Consider the following 19,245-nt stretch of genomic DNA (forward strand, 5'->3'; position numbering starts at 1 on the left):
TGGTTGTTTCGGGGAGTACGTATAAACAATGACATCAAACGTGATACAGAGGCACGATCGGCCCAAGTGTCGGAATTTATCTCTCTTCTCCCGTGACGTCAGAGCTAGCAGTTCGAATAGTTCTGCTATTGGAGATAAATTCCGACGCTTGGACCGATCGTGCCACTCTATCGCTTGTTCCGCTTCTCGCTTGCACCCTCAAGCTCAGATGGAACGTGACACTTTTTGATGCATCGATTTAGAAGACGTTATCACGTCAAAAATACATTGTCTACATGACATATGTAAAAAACTAAGTGGTTCGGCATTTCTCAAAAGCTATGTTTTATCAAATGGCCGCCTCGATTGGTTTATAGCACTGATCCGAGATATTGAAATCGCTCAGTTCTGGGCAGGTTACTACCATTGACAGAATTGAGCGATTTCGATATCTCGAGGGGCGAGTTGCTGCCATTGTCAAAACTCAGCGATTTAAATATCTCGGGTCAATCCGATTTAAATATCTCGAGTCAATGCTATCAGCTAATGGAGAACTGCGTAATGAAATTGTTTCACACATTAACGCAACCTGGATGAAGTGGCATTCCCCAACTGGTGTTCTTTGTTATCCACGTATTAGCGCAGGTCCCAAATCTAAAATTTACCGCAATGTCGTCCGTCTGCCGCTTTCTATAGTTTTGAGTGTTGGCCGACTATAAAAGATAATGAACGGCGTCTTGGACTAGTGGCGTGACACGTTTTGATCACGTCCGAAATGAGGATATCCGCGATCGATATGGGGTTGCACCGATCGTGGAAAAACTGCGTGTGAGGCGCTTTTGATGGTATGGTCGCGTAATTCGCGCTAACGACTTGATACGCTGGATGGGGATTTAAGGGATTAAGTAGGTTTCAAAAGCTCAAACAGGTACATTTTTACGAATTTTTTTTTATTTATCCAACAAAACATTTTAGTCCATCAGTATACCATACAAGACATATATTTCATAAGTAGTTTGTGAAATTTTCATAGAAAAATATTGAAAAATAAGGCGTTGACACGTCATCTCCTGTGACGTCTCAAAAAAAGTTCTTTTGGCGTAGTCAGGATAACTCATGACAGATTCATCTGAAATGCAACAACCAAAAATTTTCTGTTAGTAGATGCTTAAAGCTCGTGCTTGGACGAAGGAAAAAAAAACAATAATTGCACTTTTGGCGGCGTTGAGAACAAATAACCCTTTTTTTCGAGTAAAATTTGCATCCTTCATGGCTTTGAAAAATTACCTAAAATAGAAAAAAAAATCTTTCGTTCATGCATGAGTTATTGTTATTTTGAAGAAGTGTGCAAAATTTGAAGGAGATCGGTTGATAAGTTTTCGGGAAATAGTGACTACCGATTTCAAAAATGTAGTTTCAAGAAAAACGCGATTAACAATTTACATTCAAATAAAATGTGAAAAAAATTTTTTTTTAACTCACATGGAGTCATCGATTCCAGCACCATATAATAAAGTGCCTGTTGCAGTGGCAATATCCAGGGCATCCTTTTGCTCTTGTCTGTGACGAACTCTTGCTTCTCGAGTCTCAGCGTCAGTTTTTTTTCTGCTGCAAGTATGCGGCTCTCATCCTCTTTTCGTGCGTACTCTTAGTTATTTCGGCCAAGTTTTAAATCCATACCGTGCATGACCACTAATAATGCTGCGATTCCTTCATTGAATGTACCGGCAGCGACATATGCAGCAATGTCGACTATTTTTGATCCAGCAGGAAGAATTTTTGCGTAATTTTCCAAATTAATTGGTTTAGGCTTTCGTTGTTATTTTACGTAAAACCACCAACACACACGCTCCAAGAGCTCTTCCTTACTGAGTTATTCATAAATCGGCTTAATGGCTAATGAAATGTCACTTGGTAATGGGTCCTAATCGTGTTTAAATGATGATAGAGAATTCATAACCGAAGCGCGCTGCCAAGGACATCACGAGTCAGGGCCGCCGGGATATTTATTGTGCTGCGGACTTTCATCTGTGGAGTTATAATGAAAGTAAGTTGCCCATATACCTGCGACGCGTCACGTTGACATAGCCGGATGGGCGGAACATTCGAAGGCTATATCTTTTAGAATATTACTGAGATCGTTTTCAAATTTTGAGAGAATATTCTAAACATATTGTATTATAAGATAAGCGAAAAAATCAATGTTTTGAACTTTTGAAACCCACCTAACCCCTTAATGTTTCTGTGCATCTCATGATTAGGTGGTCCATGTCTGTATCCGCCATTATGGGTACCAATGGGCTTCCCATGGCTAGACCTCCTGTTTGTCTGTAGGTTGTGCCATTAATTTTGAAGTAGTTGAGTTCTTTTGTGGCAAAGGTTAGTATTTCTTCTAGTTCGGTTGGATTCATTTTCCAAGTTTTTTCTATGTTTTCACTGTGTTTCTATGATATGTTTTATGGTCGCTGTGACTGGGATGTTGTATAATTGTCAACCACATCTAGTGAAGCTAGGAAGTTTTCATCCGCTAATTCTTCTTTATGAGTTTCCGCGTTTTCTTGTTCCAATGTTATTAGTCTATTTATTAGATCTTCAGTGTTTAGTATTAATTTCCTTGTTTTTATTGGTGTTAGGATTGTTGCCAACATTTCTACTATGGGGCCTTCTATTGTGTTTCTAGTGTTGACAATGGGTCTGATTGACTTGTCTGCTTGATATATTTTGATAGTTCCATACATTCTGGGTATTGAGAGGTTAGTCTGTTTCATTGTTTCTCTAGTGAGTTTTTCGAGGTTCTCTGAATCCTGTATTTCCAATTCACTTATGTGTTTTGTGACTTCTTGTTTTTTGGCATCTTTATGAATTTTGTTTGCTTCATTTTTGAGCATCTTTAATCTTTCGATTTTGTTCTGCCTGATGTGTCAGTTTTGAGTATTCTGATGATTTTGGCATGAAGCCTGTTTTGTAGGAATCGTTCTTTATCTGTGACGAAGATTCCTTTCTCAATTCCTTTCTTTATAAGTTCAGCCATCTTTTCTTCGTAATCTTATTTTCTAATCATTACTGTTACGTTTCCTTTGTCTGCATTCATTACATATATTTCTTGGTTATGAGTGAGGAAATTTTCAGTTATTCCCACTGCTTTTTTGATAACTCGGTTATGTCGGTCAGCTCCTTGTTCTTCTTGGAGTGCAATTTCGAGAGATTCATTTAGTCTCCTGAGTGAGCTGGCGACCCAATTCTGAATACTCCCTATCCACCTTTGCCAGGCACTTGCCTGCCGACCCCCATCTATGCTGTGTGTGTGTGTTCTCTTGTGTTCCGTGTGGGAACTGTACATAGCACTGTGAAGGTTTCAGATCCATGTTGAGACAGCTAACTATTGCCTAGCGGGGTGTGTTCGGATCTGGTTTGGGGGTCCCTAATGGTTTCCTATCTGTTCATATATGTTGTTGTTGGCTGTGGTGTTGCAGTTAGGATCCCTTGAACCTCCAGGGCAAGGACTGTAGTCAGATGACCATAGCTTAGAAGCAGATTTGCTCTGTAGATCCGACTGGATGTTCGGAGAACAGGGAGAAGCTATTGGTTCTGTGCAGGTCATCTACACCACTTCGGTATTCTAGCAGAATTTCGCTGGTGAGGGTTGTCGAATTCCCTCCGGGCACCCTTCATGAAGCCCAACGGTATCCCTCGCATGTCCATGTGCGGCTGCTCTAGGTGTTGGGAGAGAGATAGGCTGTATCTTTCCGCTCTATCTCGTTTGCAATCACAATGCGCACTTCGCCACGTCCCTAGTGCGGGTGTGGCTTGTGCAGAACACCAATTCAAGCTATGCCTGTCTGCAGTACACACTACACATTGGTATGCCTGGCCGATTTCAGCCAGCAACCTCTCAAAATGCGTCAATTCAGACTATGTTGCAGACGGTTGCTTACAAGGATGGCCCAATGTTGGTCAACAGGCTTGTATGACTGAACGTGCGTCTTACCTGTGGCATTATGGCTGAGTTTACATTGTGTGCAATTGAAGCTCGGCCTTTTTAGTTTGGTTCCTATCTGGAACCGGGATTTTGGATCTGTGCATCTGGTTGACGAAGACTTGGTTGTTCTACACTGTTTGTTCCCTATCTGCTTTTATTTTGATATTTCTATCTGTTCTGTGTTATGCTAAATTCACTTATGTGTTTCTTTTCTTTGTCTATTTCTCGTCTGTTAACTGATTCTGTGTGTATGTTTGTTTTTCTATTCCCATTCCCAATTGTACAGATCCTTGTTTTCTTCCCAATTATAGTTTGGTGTGTCTCTATAATTGGTTGGTATCTGTTGACTCAGTCTCCGCCGTTTCCTGCTCTATGTTTTCCTATTTGTATTTTATTCCTGATTAGTTCTTTCGGCAGGTGATTGTTATACCTAGCTCTTTTGGTCTGTCTTTCTGGCTAATTGTTTGGGACTTTGTGTCTGGTTATCTATTTTCCTGAAAGTTAATTAAGCTAGTGGGATTTCAGATTCAAAGTTGAGTCTTGTTAAGAATCGTCTAGTGGACGCCTAGATGCATTTCGACTCCGTCCAAAGAGGCTCGTCAGTAGGCTTATGATAAGATCTAAGTGAGTTTCGTATGCTATTCTTGGCCCTGGGTGTCCTAACTACAGGCCCCTAATAATGTTAGTATGTTGGGGACCTTGGTGTGCCCCAAGCCTAAGATTGATGATGTCAGACGAAAATGATAATGATAAGTTTTTGATCATGGTGTCAAGAGAAAATTGTGTGTTGATGATGAAGTTGTTATCATGTGGTCACCTTTTTTGAATTCAGAGAACAAAGGTTTGTTTTTCCACTTTGGCACTTGTACGTTACTTTATTTTGCCAGCTCCGTCGAGCCTCTCTAATATGCAGCGTGGTTATTTGTTAGTATGTCTGTATTATACTACTATATGCCAATTTTTGTGTGAATATAATATTATTAAAACGGCAAAAAAACCTAGCTAATTTTATTGAACACTTCCCTATCTGGATTATCTGTTTCTAATTATACTGTGTATGTACTTATTGGTGGTCCGTACTTCTTGCTGACACTGTTCTATGTGTGTCCCCCCTTCCCACGTACCGTTTTTACTCTTCTCAGGTTTGATCATGTCGCAAGTTTCGGGACCCTACTTTCTATGGCGTACCTCTGAAATTACTACTTTTCCCGTGGCTGGTATTTCCTTCAGGCTCACTCGTTCGCTGTCCCGAACTGTGACTGCTTTCCTCCAAAAATTCAGTTTCTGCCCGATGATCCCCAGGAGACGCCGCTCAGCTTTCCCTGCTACTTCCGTTTGCGTTTGTGATTCACACCAGATACACTTTTCGCAGAATTGTGCCTGCTCGCCAATGTCCACGTCACTATACTTTTGCGAGTTCTTTTTATTCATTTGTTTAGACTGTTTTCTCTCACTTATCTAAGCCGTGATTTTACTTGGCCGCGTACTGGGATTCGAGTGATCTGTGTTTGCCGGTCCGTTAGTTTAAATACTCATGTCCTCTTCCCCTTGGGGCTTATGTACTTGTGCATTGGTTTTCTTAATCTCCTCTCATGCTGCACTGAGAGCCGTTCTGTGTTGGTGTGCTCCCACGATGCCGCTGTTTCCTTGGCGGTTCCCTTAGGAAAATCCAACTACCATTTTCAGTTTATTCTGTCTTTATTATTGTTATCGGGACATTTGGTTAAATTCATGATTCTTATAATGTATGTATGTATGGCGCTTGTATGCTGGCCCGCTGTTCGTGCTGGTCTGTACTTGTGTCTGATCTTGTCGCTTTTTGTTTCAGTCTCATCTTTATGTACTTTATAATTTGCGCGGTCCGCTTCCGATATGTTCCTGCCATTCGTCATGTATTTCATGATGGTGTCTGACGATGTTCTGCTTGCGGACTTTTAGTTCGGTCGGTGCAGGGATTCCTATGCAATTCAATGCATTTTTCAGTATGAAGATGGTTGTGTTGTCGAAGATGTGTATGCCCTTGTCCGGCCTGATGTTTAGCCATTCTACCCTGCTGATTTTATCCCTTTCGTTTTCCATAGGGATTTTTAGGGTGGCTGCCATCAAGGTGGTTTTTTATGGCCCTCTTGGCTTTGGGGTTTGTGATGACCAGGATCTCATGTCCTTTTGCGATAACCTTTTTGACTCCATGTCTTTTCAGGATTTTCATCACTTGCAACACAATCTATAAAGAGGTTCGCGAGAACCTGACCAACCTTGTCTTGATAGTTGTATCTAATTTTGTTGGTGAGAACGTCTATGTTTCTGTCCGACTGTCAGAATCTGTTCCACCTTAGATACTTTTCAATGGCAGCGGGCAGCCCTTCCGCTTTTTCTGCGAGTGCTTCCTTCGCTAGCTGTCCGAGTATGAAGTTTATGGGCAGCGATTTGTGTGGGAGCTTGAATTTCATTTTCACGACCGTGTATCTGCCGTCTAGCCATGTTTCCCTGCTGACACTGTTCAGTGTGTCTCTGATGTTTTCTCCCTCACCAAGTCTATGGTATTGTTCTTTTGGCAGCTTCTCCGCCCAGGTGCCTGTGTACTTCTCTAGCCTCTGCGCCATGGCCTCTTCCACTCTACCATATTGCGAGCTCTCCGATCTGATTTTCAGATGGTGTACTTTGACCGGCACTCCTGCCGCCGTGTACTGGATGTTTGTGCTATATCCCAGTCTCCGGATGCTCTCTACCCCCTGCTCGATCTCTATCTTGAGTTCTTTTGCCCAGGCCAGGAAGTGTTCATGTCTGGCCTCCTCGATTTCTAGCCGATACTCATTGTAGTCTATTACTATCTTGTACCGTGTGCCCTCCTTTTTCGTGACCTGCTTGAGCTCTTCCCTTGTGAAGGCCAGCCTCATCGTGGTTCTGAGGGCTTCCCTGTTTGCCTTTCTGTTCTTCCCTACTGTGTAGCGTTGGTGTTCTGGTTGGCTTATTGCCTTCCTAGTTGTGGCGGTGGCTTCACCCCTTTCCATGTTTCCCGATGCGCGTGTGGCCCTGTTGTGTTTTGTATATATATTTATGAGAGTGTTAGTTTCGTTCTGTCAAGTCTGGTGGTCCCTAGCTTGTTTGTTGAGTGAGGTGTGTCCTAGCTGAGTTTGGTTTCTATCTAGTCAGTTTAGGTATGGTGCAGCCTCCTAACCTGCTCTGAAGAGACAGGTAGTCCTTGTATGGAGTTGATCCGGGTGGACAAATAATTAGTATATGTCCATGTGTCATCTGGTGGACGTATGTTGCTCTCTGTCACCCAGCTTTTTCTCACAAACGGTCGAGATGTAATTCAGGGGTTCTCTGTCGTGTGCAGCTTGGAAAGTAGGCTAGGTCCGGGGCGATTCAAATAGTACCGACTTTAGATTTTTGTTGCGACGTTGCCATGCTACAATGGCGCGGTCTGACCCCCACCAGCCGAACTGCCGGCTGCCCATGTCGTTGTTGGTGCGTGCGTGGCTCGCGTGGAGCGCACACTCCACACTCACCTGATTATCTTAACCCAAATAGGCATCTGCATCCACACATTTGCGCCGTAGCAAAACAAACATTGGCCAGCTAAAAGAGAAAGTTAGATTGGAATTAGTGATTTTGATTTGAATAAAAAGCAGTAGATTAGGAAAAACTTAGGGAAAGAAGCTCACTGACCGGGGACCGTCGCGGTGGCGTAAACAAGTAGCAATGACAGAAGTTAGCATGACAATTCAGCTAGAAGAATCAGCTGTAGACAATTTAGCATAGAACCACACTGACTAGGTTCGAGCCTGAAATCAGGAACTCGAGAATTTAGCAATCAGGGAACAGGACCCATCCGATCACAGAGCGCCTGCCAGACACAGTAGGAGAACAGAAAGGAAGGGAAGGGAACGATAGCAGAGAGGCGGGCATGCAGGCAGGCAGGCAGAGTACAAATCAGACAGTAGAAACATTCGATTACAGAGCCGGCACAAGTCTATAATCGGGCAGCACGAGGATCTATACGAACGGGGATGGGAATAGCGAGAAGGGGGCATTAGCGCACACAGAAATAGAGAGAAACACAGAGATCAGACTAGTAGGAACCCTGGCCAACCAGCTACACACACACAGATCCGACAGGCAGACAGATAGGGATACAAGCGAATGCTCAGGCTCAGCAGCACACAATGCCACAGGTACGACGCGCACGATGGGCGTGCGCGCAGACCAAGGTGTAGTGTGGACTGCAGAGGTTATTCTGCATCAGCCACACCGGCACTGGGGGCGCAGCGAAGTGGGCATTGTGCCTTGCAGACGGGACAGAGCTGAAAAGAACACAGCCTGTCCGGTTGCCGCAGCAGCAGCCGCACGTGGACATGCGGGGGACACTGCTGGGCTTCTCGAAAGGGCTCGCGCGGAGGTGAAGGGACAACCCTCAGCAGCAAATTCTGCTAGAATAGCGAGTGGTGCAGGTGACCGGCACAGAACGAAGTAGCCTCTCCCTCTTCCCCGAACACCCAGTGGGATCAACAATGTTGTTTTCACCAAGATAGTTGTGTGGCTTTCCCACTGTTTTCACCAAGATTATTGTGTGATTTTCAACTGTTTCTAAAAAGTGCACTATTCTCGTACAGGGCCGTGCCTGTTCACTTTTGCCCCCATCACTTTTTGTTCCAATAGGTGTTTTTTCAGAAAAACAATTGACTAACGTATCCTATTCGACTCGGTCGAATGTTGGGCTACGTTTGACCTATGTTTGCCGGTCCGTTAGCTTAAATACCCACCCCACCCCTTCCCCCCCTGGGGCCTTATGTACTGGGCACTGATTCTCTTTCTTCCCTCTCATGTTTGCACCACACCTGTATGTGTGTGTGTGTGCATTCTCCCTTTTGCCCAAGTCCGTGTCGGACTTCTTGGTATTGGTGTGATCCCACGGTGCTGCTGTTTCTATGGCGGTTCTACTTCCCTTTGCCAAATTCCAACTCATGTTTCTCTCTCAGTATATCATGTCTTTATTTTCAATTGTTATATTAATTACCGACATTTGGGATGATTTAATTAGGTTAATGATTATCACTATGCTGTTACTGTTTTCTGTATGTGTGGCGTTCTTGTGCCGACGCGTCCGTTCCGCTGGTTAGTACTTGTGCCTGATCTTATCTTTCTTGGATGCAAGCCTCAGTCTGTTCTTGATGTACTTGATGATCTGTGCGGTCCTGTCCGCCTCCGAGATGTTCATGCCATTTGTCATGTATTTGACGATGGCGTCGTGCGTGGAGTCCGTTCTCCTGACGATGTCCTCCTTTTGGACTTTGAGTTCAATCGGTGCCGGGATCCCTATACAGTTCAGTGTGTTCTTCAACACGAAAATGGCTGTATGGTCAAAGACATGTATGCCTTTGTCGGGTCGTATGTTGAGCCATTCTACCCTGTTGGTTCTGTCCCTTTCGTTCTTCATCGGGATCTTCAGAGTGGCTGCCATCAAGGTGGTTATTATGGCCCTCTTGGCCTTCGGGTTCGCCACGATCAGGAGATCGTGTTCCTTGGCGAAGATCCTTCTGACTCCGTGTCTTCTGAGGATCTCAATGACCTGGAGTACGTTCCAGTCCACGAAGAGGTTCGTCAGAACCTGACCGATCTTGTCACCGTAGTTGTACCTTATCCTGTTGGTGAGAACATGTATGTTCTTGTCCGACTGACAGAACCTATTCCACCTCAGGTATTTCTCTATGGCAGCAGGGAATCCCTCTGGCTCCTCGGCGAGTGCTTCCTTCGTCAGTTGCCCGAGTATGAAGTTGGTGGGCAGCGATTTGTGCGGGAGCTTGAGCCTCATTCTCATGACTACGTATCTACCGTCCAGCCATGTCTCTCTGCTGACCCCGTTCAGTGCGTGCCTGATGCTGTCTTCGCTGCCGAGTCTCTGGTACTGCTCTTTCGGCAGTTTGTCCGCCCAGGTGTCCACGTATCTCTCTAGTCTCCGGGCTATGGCCTCTTCTACTCTGCCATATTGCGAGCTCTCCGATCTGATTCTCAGATGGTGTACCTTGGCCGGCACTCCTGCCGCCGTGTACTGGGTGCTTGTGCTGTATCCCAGACTTGCTGCTGCTCTCTGCGCCCCACTCGACTTTCAGCCTTAGCACTTTCGCCCAGGCCAGGAGGTGTTCGTGTCTGGCCTCCTCAATCTCTTGCTCATATTCATTGTAATCTGTCCCCGTGTTGTATGGCGTGCCCTCAGTTCTCGTGATTTGTTTGAGCTCTTCTCTCGTGAAGGCTAGCTTCATCATGGCTCTGAGGGTCTCTCTGTTCGCCTTCCTGTTCTTGCCCACTGTGTAGCGTCGGTGATCTGGTTGTTCCACCGAGCTACTGGTTGTCGCCGTGGCCTCACCCCTCTCCATGTTTCTCGACGCGCGATTTGGCCCTGTTGTGTTCGTGAGAGAGAGAGTTAGTACGGTTCTGTCAAGTCTGTGTCTGGAGTTTGGTGGTCCCTAACTTGTTTATCGAGTGGAATGTGTCCTAGCCGGGATGGGTTGTTCTAAGTGTGTGTTTTGGTCAGTCTTAGGTATGGTGCAGCCCCCTAAACCTGCTCTGAAGAGACAGGTAGTCCCTGTATGGAGTTGGTCCGGGTGGGATAAATACAAAGCTGGCTGGCCAGTATATGTCCCATGGAGTGTCATCATTTGGCCCTATGTTTCTCTCTGTTTTCCGGCTAATGGTCACAGACTGTCGAGATGCAGTTCAGGGGTTCTCTGTCGTGTGCAGCTCCGAGAGAGGGCTAGGTCCAGGGTGATTCATAAAATGTATTTATTTTAGAATGTTGTTGCGACGTTGCCATGCTACAATGGCTCGCTCTGACCCCCACCAGCCGGACTGCCGGCTGCCCATGTGGTCGTTGGTGCGTGCGTGGCTCGCGTGGAGCGCACGGACGGTCCAGGTCAGCTCGGCGGGTAGCCACCCTGGGTGAGCAGGCGCGGCCCACTTCTGAATTCTTCCCACCCACCTTGATCAGGCGCTTGCCCGTCGACCCCCGGCTACTTTCTCAGATTGGTGTGGGTGTTTCGAGGTGTGCTCCGTGCGGGAGCCGTGCGTGGCACTGTGAAGGTCCCAGATCCGAGAGGGTTCGGGTTTTGAAGGTTGGGGTTCGGATCTAGCTCGGGGAGTTGCTAATGCTAATGCTAGTTGTGGTGGTGGTGGTGGTGGTGTTGCAGTTAGGACCTCTTGGATTTGCTAGGAAAGACTGTGGTCAGATGGCCGTGGCGCGACCCCTTTCGCTGAGGCCCAGGAGTATCCCTCGCATGTCCACGTGCGGCTGTTTCTGTGACGGCCGGACAGGCTGTGTTCCCTGCCTGATGTCTGCCTGGCCACGTCGCCCGTAGTGCCGTTCGCACTACATCTTGGCGGCATTCGTGCGCCGCGATGAGCCTGAGCTTTCACTCTTGTCCCTGTCTATTTGTATTTCGGATCTGTGCATGTGTGGCCGCTTGGCCAGGGTCCCTGTTCCATTTCAGTTTCTATTTATCTATCTAATTTCACTTTTTGTGTGTTGGGCGATGCTGCTCCTGATGCTTATGTCCCCCTATATCTCACTTCTCACTATTCCCATGCCCATTGCTGTACAGATCCTCATGCTGTCCAATTGTGGACCTGTGCTGGCTCCACAATGGGATGATTCTGCTGTTCCAATTGATCTATGCCTGCCTGTTCGTCTTCTTCTGTTTGTTTGTCTGTCTGCCCGCCCCCCATTCGCCCCTCTGCTTTCGTTTTGTGCGACAGGTGCCCCCGTGACCGGATGGGTCCTCTGTTCCCCTTAATGATCGCTAGTATTTTCCTAAAATCTCTGAAATTCCCGACTTCGGGCTCGAACCCGGTGAGTGCGGTTCTGTGCTAATCTGTCTACAGCTGATCTGCCCCGCTGAATTGGTTGCTGAATTCTTTGTCATCCTAACTCCTGTCATTGCTGTCTGTTTGTTTACGTCACCGTGGCGGTTATCAGTCGGTGAGCTTGCTGTGTTAGTCTATTCTAATCTACTGTTGTTATTCCACTCCAATTTCACTAATTCTACTTTTAACTTTCTCTTTTAGCTGGCTACTATCTATCCTGCCATGGCACAAGTCTAATTGAGCGGATACCTGCCTAAATTCAAGATGACTATCAGGTGAGTGCAGAGTGGTACAGAGAGAGAACTGCGCTAATGTTTGGGTCCTAGTCAGTCAGTCAGTCAATTTGTTTGTCGGTTGGTTCGTCGGTAAGTTGGTGTCCCGATTAGTTTGATTCAATGTTATTGTGTATGCGTGTGTGCCTATTTTCCGCCAGGATTTTAGCTAGTGTATAGATCAGGTGGCCTGGTTCCTTTGTGTAGTTGGTGTTATGGTTGTTTGAGCGAAACATATGGGCATGGAGGTGGTGGTGGTGGCCGCGGCGGCGGCTGCTCCATTCCCATTTCCCTTTTTCCTGGCGACTTCTTTGTGTCTACAGAAATCTGCTTATCATTTGCCCACCCTCCCCCTCATCTGTGCTGCTTGTGTGATGATCCCGCGCCTCTCGTCTCTCTAGGGGATCTGTGCCGACCACTCCATCCGTCATGTCGATGACTATGGCGATGATGATGATGATGAGGATGATGATAATGATGATGGCGACGCCTGTGGTGGCGGTGGTGGCAGCCGCGATAGCAGTCATAACTTAGCCCCTTCCCCCCCCCTCGCGCGCATCACACTATGCCGTCCCCATGCATATGTTCATGGTCCCGTGTCGTGCCCGGTTCGTCCTCAGAAAATTCTACTTGACCCATTTACGCTATTCCGAATTGTCTTAGCATGCATGCGAATGCTTGTTGCTATTACTAGAATTACTTTGTTCAAAATTCAAATTGCGCGTGTCATTTTTGTGCAGGCGGTCCCGTGTCCCGCTCGATTCGTTTTCAATTCTTTTATCTACTCTAATCCAACCGTTTCACATTGCCACCGGGTGCATGTTGTTCTTATCGTTGTTGTTCATGTTTGAAAACCGCGTGCTATCATATTGCAAGTGGCGGCTCCGCGTGCCGCTCAATTAGTCAATTGTCGAATCTTAAGCCCGTTCTATTCTGATTGTTTTTCATCATGTATATATGTTGTCCCGGAGTACGCGCCAATATTGTCATTATTGTGATTTTGTCCGGATTTTACGCGTTCTCTTCACGTTCCCGTTGACCTGTGTCCCGTCTGTTCCGCCCATCCCCATTTTAATTGTCTGAATTCAGTATATTGTCGTTCAGTATGTAAGTGCAGTTTCAGGAGAGGGTTCTCCTTGCTGAGTGGGGCTGCAAGCAGCCCGATCGTCAGTGTAGAGTCAATGTGTTCATATGACACCTAGGTGGCCTGAGCGCGTCTGGCGAGCGCTCGGACTTGGCCCTCGAATCTAATTGGGTTCCTAAAACATTTCATTATTATCATTAGTCGATGAAGCTACATAACTAACTAGAGACTTGTGTTTTACACTTTTCAGTCCGGTGCTGTGGGACGTGCAGTCCTGTGTTCGGCCTCGAGTGTTTGCGTAAGCAATCGCCCTGAGCTGAAGCAGTCATCCGGATCGATGTTGGGAGAGTACCTAGTGGACGCCTATATGCATTTCGACTCCGTCCAGAGAGTCTCATCAGTAGGCTTGCGTCTTTGTCTAAGTGGGTACAGTTTGTCTAAGTCCTAAAATTGGCCTCCGGCAGTCCTGACTGCCCTCCACACTTCCACGGCCCCTGTCACTATGTCCGTTCTACTGGTCAGATGTCTGCAAGTGGGGAACTTGGTCCCGGTTCAACAAGTGGCCAGTGCATCGGGCACCGGTTGTACGCGCCAGGGAAACACGAATCGTCAGTATGGTCGGGGATTTTTGCCGCAGGAGCGCGGCTCTTCCGGCTGTTATGTTGTTCAAGTCACTTAGTATCTAATAGGGTCACTGGATGTTCACTGGATTGTCTTATGTTTAGTTCTGCCCGAGTGTGTATTCTTGTGTGTTGGGATTTATGGGTCTAATTGGTGTGCTGACAGAGCAAATTCAAAGCCTAGCTATTATTATTCATTCCATTCCCTATCTACAACTCTAATGTGTCCATTTGACTCCAATCAATTCAATTTAATTTCATTTATTTAGTTATCTCTAATGTAATTTAATTTGATTTTAATTTCAATTTTGATTTTAATTTTAATTTTAATTCTTTTGGTCCTTACTCCTTGTCGACAATGTTCTGATCGCGTCCCCCTCTTCCCCACGTAACCATTTTTACTCTTAACTTTTTTGAATGTGAACATGTCTAGAGTTTCAGGACCAACTATGTCGTACCTTGATAAGACTTGTTCTCCACGTGGCACGGAGTCTGCTGCAGGATCACTCGCTTCTCCTCTCGGGCGTGTGGCTGCTTGTTCCTCCAGAAGATTTGCCTCCTAATTCCCCTGTTGGTTTCGCTGTGCTCGTTGCGTGGCTTCGCCACCGTTTTCCCACTGAGATCACTGTGCGATCTTCAAATGTTTTTTCCGAAAAGTGCACTGTTTCACGTACAGGACCGTGCCTGTTCGCTTTTGTCCGCGTCACTTTCGTTACAATTGGGTGTTTTCCCCGAAAAACAAAATTCCACTAAGATCACTAGTTCGACTCGGTCGAATGTTGGTCTACGTTTGACCTATGTTTGCCGGTCCGTTAACTTAAATACCCACCCCACCCCTTACCCCCCGGGGGCCTTATGTACTGGGCACTGATTCTCTTTTTCCTCTCATGTTTGCACCACATCTGTATGTGTGTGTGTGTGCATTCTCCCTTTTGCCCAAGTCCGTGTCGGACTTCTTGGTATTGGTGTGGTTCCACGGTGCCGCTGTTTCTATGGCGGTGCTACTTCCCTTAGCTAAATTTCAACTCATGTTTTTCCTTCTGAGTATATCATTTCTTTGTTTCTACAGATTTAGAAAGGTTATATCCATTATCGACATTTGGGATGGTTTAATTAGTTAATTAATTGATTAGGTTAATGATTATAACTACGCTGTTGTCGCTCTCTGTGTGCGTGTGGCATTCCTGTGCCCAACGTGTCCGCTCCGCCGGTTAGTACTTGTGCCTGATCTTTTCCTTTTTGGATGCAAGCCTCAGTCTGTTCTTGATGTACTTTATGATCTGAGCGGTCCTGTCCGCCTCCGAGATGTTTAGGCCATTCGTCATGTATTTGACGATGGCGTCGTGTGCGGAGTCTGTCCTCCTGACGATGTCCTCCTTTCGGACTTTACGTTCAATCGGTGCCGGGATCCCTATGCAATTCATTGTGTTCTTCAACACAAAGATGGCTGTATGGTCAAAGACATGTATGCCCTTGTCGGGTCGTATGTTTAGCCATTCTACCCTGTTCGTTCTGTCCCTCTCATTCTTCATCGGGATCTTCAGGGTGGCTGCCATCAAGGTGGTTGTGATGGCCCTCTTGGCCTTCGGGTTTGCCACAATCAGGAGATCGTGTTCCTTGGCGAAGATCCTTCTGACTCCGTGTCTTTTGAGGATCTCGCTCACCTGGAGTACGCTCCAGTCCACGAAGAGGTTCGTCAGAACCTGACCGACCTTGTCGCCGTAGTTGTACCTTATCCTGTCGGTGAGAATGTGTATGTTCTTGTCCGCCTGACAGAACCTGTTCCACCTCAGGTACTTTTCTATGGCAGCAGGGAATCCCTCTGGCTCCCCCTCGGCAAGTGCCTCCTTCGCCAGTTGTCCAAGTATGAAATTGGTGGGCAGCGATTTGTGCGGGAGCTTCAGGCTCATTCTCATGATCACGTATCTCCCGTCCAGCCATGTCTCTCTACTGACCCCATTCAGGGCGTGCCTGATGTTGTCCTCGCTGCCGAGTCTCTGGTACTGCTCTTTCGGCAGTCTGTCCGCCCAGGTGTTCCTGTATCTTTCCAGTCTGCGGGCCATGGCCTCTTCTACTCTGCCATATTCGGAGGTGTTCGTGTCTGGCCTCCTCTATTTCTTGCTTGTAATCATTGTAATCTGTTCCCATTTTGTAACTGTTGCCCTCCTTCTTTGTGATTTGTTTGAGCTCTTCTCTCGTGAAGGCTAGCTTCATCATGGCTCTGAGGGTCTCTCTGTTCGCCTTCCTGTTCTTGCCGGCTGTGTGGCGTCGGTGGTCCGGTTGTTCCACCGCCCCGCTCGTTGTCGCCGTGGCCTCACCCCTCTCCATGTTTCTCGACGCGCGATTTGGCCCTGTTGTGTTCGTGAAAGAGAGAGTTAGTGCGGTTCTGTCAAGTCTGTGTCTGGAGTCTGGTAGTCCCTAACTGGCTTGTCTGTCGTGTGTGGAGTAGAGTGTGTCCTAGCCGCGATGGGTTGTTCCGAGTGCGCGTTTCGGTCAGTCTTAGGTATGGTGCAGCCTCCTAAACCTGCTCAGGAGAGTCAGGTAGTCCTTGTATGGAGTTGATCCGGGTGGGGTAAATACAAAGCTGGCTGGCCAGTATATGCCCCATGGAGTGTCATCATTTGGCTCTATGTCCCCCTCTGTTCTCCGGCTTGTGGTCACAGACTGTCGAGATGCTGTTCAGGGGTTCTCTGTCGTGTGCAGCTCCCACAGAGGGTTGGGTCCAAGGCGATTCAATAGTTCAGACTGATTTTAGAATGTTGTTGCGACGTTGCCATGCTACAATGGCTCGGTCTGACCCCCACCAGCTGGACTGCCGGATGCCCATGTGGTCGTTGGTGCGTGCGTGGCTCGCGTGGAGCGCACGGACGGTCCAGGTCAGCTCGGCGGGTAGCCACCCTGGGTGAGCAGGCGCGACCCACTTCTGAATTCTTCCCACCCACCTTGATCAGGCGCTTGCCCGTCGACCCCCGGCTACTTTCTCAGATTGGTGTGGGTGTTTCGAGGTGTGCTCCGTGCGGGAGCCGTGCGTGGCACTGTGAAGGTCCCAGATCCGAGAGGGTTCAGGTTTTGAAGGTTGGGGTTCGGATCTGGCTCGGGGAGTTGCTAATGCTAATGCTAGTGCTAGTGCTGGCGATGGTGGTGGTGGTGTTGCCGTCAGGAGCTCCTGAGCCTGCAGGGCGGTATCTCCAGGACTGTGGTCGGAGGTCGGACGGCCGTGACCCAGAAACCGATTTTCTCTGTTGATCCCACTGGGTGTTCGGGGAACAGGGAGAGGCCAATTCGTTCTGTGCCGGTCGCCCGAGCCACTCGCCATCCCGGCAGAGTCCGCTTCGGCTCCGCGCGCGAGACTGCGCACGAGCCCTTTCCACAAGCCCAGCAGTGTCCTCCGCATGTCCACGTGCGGCTGCTGCTGCGACGGCCCGACAGGCTGTGTTCCTTCCAGCTCTGTCCCGTCTGCGCGAGGCACAGTGCTCACCTGGCCGCGTCGCCCGTGGTGCCGGCGCGGCTGATGCAGAATAACCAATTTCAGGCTATGTTCCTCTGCAGTCCGCACTACACCTTGGCGGCGGCATCTTTCTTGGCCTGGGTCTGCACCGTGTGCTGCGATGAGCCTGAGCTTTCGCTCTTGTCCCTGTCTGTCTGTTTGTGTTTCGGATCTGTGCATGCGTGGCCGCTTGGCCAGGGTCCCTGCTCCGTTTCAGTTTCTATCTATCTAATTTCAATTGTTGTGTTGGGTGCTGCTGCTGATGCCCCCCTCTCTCACTTCTCACTATTCCCATGCCCATTACTGTACAGATCCTCGTGCTGTCCGATTGTAGACCTGTGCTGGCTCCGCAGCCGGATGATTCTACTGTTCAAATTGCACTCTGCCTGCCTGTATGTCTTCTTCTGTTTGTTCGCCCCTCTGCTTTCGTTTTGTGCGGCAGGTGCCCCTGTGACCGGATGGGTCCTCTGTTCCCCCTGATCGCTAGAATTTTCCTAAAATCTCTCGAGTTCCCGAACTCGGTGAGTGCGGTTCTGTGCTAATCTATCTACAGCTGATCTGCCCCGCTGAATTCTTTGTCATACTAACTCCTGTCATTGTTGTCTGTTTGTTTACGTCACCGTGGCGGTTATCAGTCGGTGAGCCTGCTATGTTAATCTATTTTAATCTACTGTTGCTATTCCACTCCAAATTTACTACTAATTCTACTTCTGGCTACTATCTACCCTGCCATGGTACAAGTCCAATTAAGCGGATTCCTGCCCAGATTCAAGATGACTATCAGGTGAGTGCGGAGTGGCACGGAGAGACTGCGCTAATGTCTGGGTCCTAGTCAGTCGGCCGGTCGGTCGGTCGGTCAGTCAGTCAATCAGTCAGTTTTCGGTTGGTTCGTCGGTAAGTTGGTGTCCCGATTAGTTGGGTTCAATGTCGTTGCATATATGTGTGCCTATTCCCCCCAGGATTTTAGCTGGTGTATTGATCAGGTGGCCTGGTTCCTTTGTGTAATTTGTGTTATGGTTGTTCAAGCGAAACATGTGTGTGTGGAGGTGGCTCCATTCCCATTTCCCTTTGTCCTGGCGACCCCTTTGTGTCTGCAGAATTCTGTTTCCCATTTGCCCACCCGCCCTGTCATCCGTGCTGCGTGTGTGATCCTGCGCCTCTCACCTCTCCTGGGGATCTGTGTCAACCACACCGTCCGTCATGGCAATGACCATGATGATGATGATGATGACGACTGTGGTGGTGATGGCAGTGGCAGCCGCGATAGCAGTTATGACGATGACGAATCCTTTGCACTGTTCTTCAGTGTCCCCAGTTATCCCTATTGTTGTGCCCATCATGCAGGCGGGCCTCTGTCCCCCTCTGTCAATTTTGCAAATTCCTTGCCCCCTCCACCTGTATTACTCTATGTTGCCCCCATGCATGTGTACATGCTGTTGTTGTTATTTCTCTTATTGTTATTATGTTTGAATTCCGCGTGTTTTTATATATCGTGCAGGACGGTCCCGTGTCCCGCCCGGTTCGTTATCAAGACTTTTACCCGGCTTATTTTCGCTATTCTGTGTTGCCCCGGTATGCATGCGGATGCTTGTTGTTATCATTATGATTATTGTTGTTATGTTCGAATTCCACGTGTTATTGTTATGCAGGCGGTCCCGTGTGATTCACTCTCAATTCTTTTGTCCATTCCAATCTTTTTTTTTTTTTTTTTTTTTTTTTTTATTCTACATTTTAATTTAATTACAGCAAGAATTAGATCATTACTTAGACCTCAAGCTTACTTTGTTACAATTCTTAACCTAGGATTTAAGCGCTAACAGTGCCAGTGCATCTGTGAGCTTTTTGTTTAAAAAAATTTAAAAATGGCCTCAAAGCATCATTTCTCAAGATTCAGGGTTATACCTGTGGAGATTTAACACTGCCCGAGCTGATTATGTTGGATATGTATCTCTTTTTCAAGCTCC

General features: G+C 47.4%; 1 protein-coding gene across 1 annotated transcript; it reads right to left on the reverse strand.

Moving 5' to 3' along the window:
* Positions 1-993: 993 nt before the first annotated feature.
* On the reverse strand, positions 994-18,618 carry LOC119647130. The gene is made up of 4 exons (XM_038047925.1): positions 18,446-18,618; positions 14,253-14,428; positions 7,471-7,540; positions 994-1,108 (listed from the first exon to the last, which is right to left on the reverse strand). Exons 1-4 carry the CDS (start codon positions 18,616-18,618, stop codon positions 1,105-1,107), a joined length of 423 nt encoding a protein of 140 aa, XP_037903853.1. The 3' UTR covers positions 994-1,104.
* Between the last annotated feature and the right edge of the window lie 627 nt (positions 18,619-19,245).

Source organism: Hermetia illucens, chromosome 1 (assembly GCF_905115235.1).
Source record: "Hermetia illucens chromosome 1, iHerIll2.2.curated.20191125, whole genome shotgun sequence".
Taxonomy (NCBI): Eukaryota; Metazoa; Arthropoda; class Insecta; order Diptera; family Stratiomyidae; genus Hermetia; species Hermetia illucens.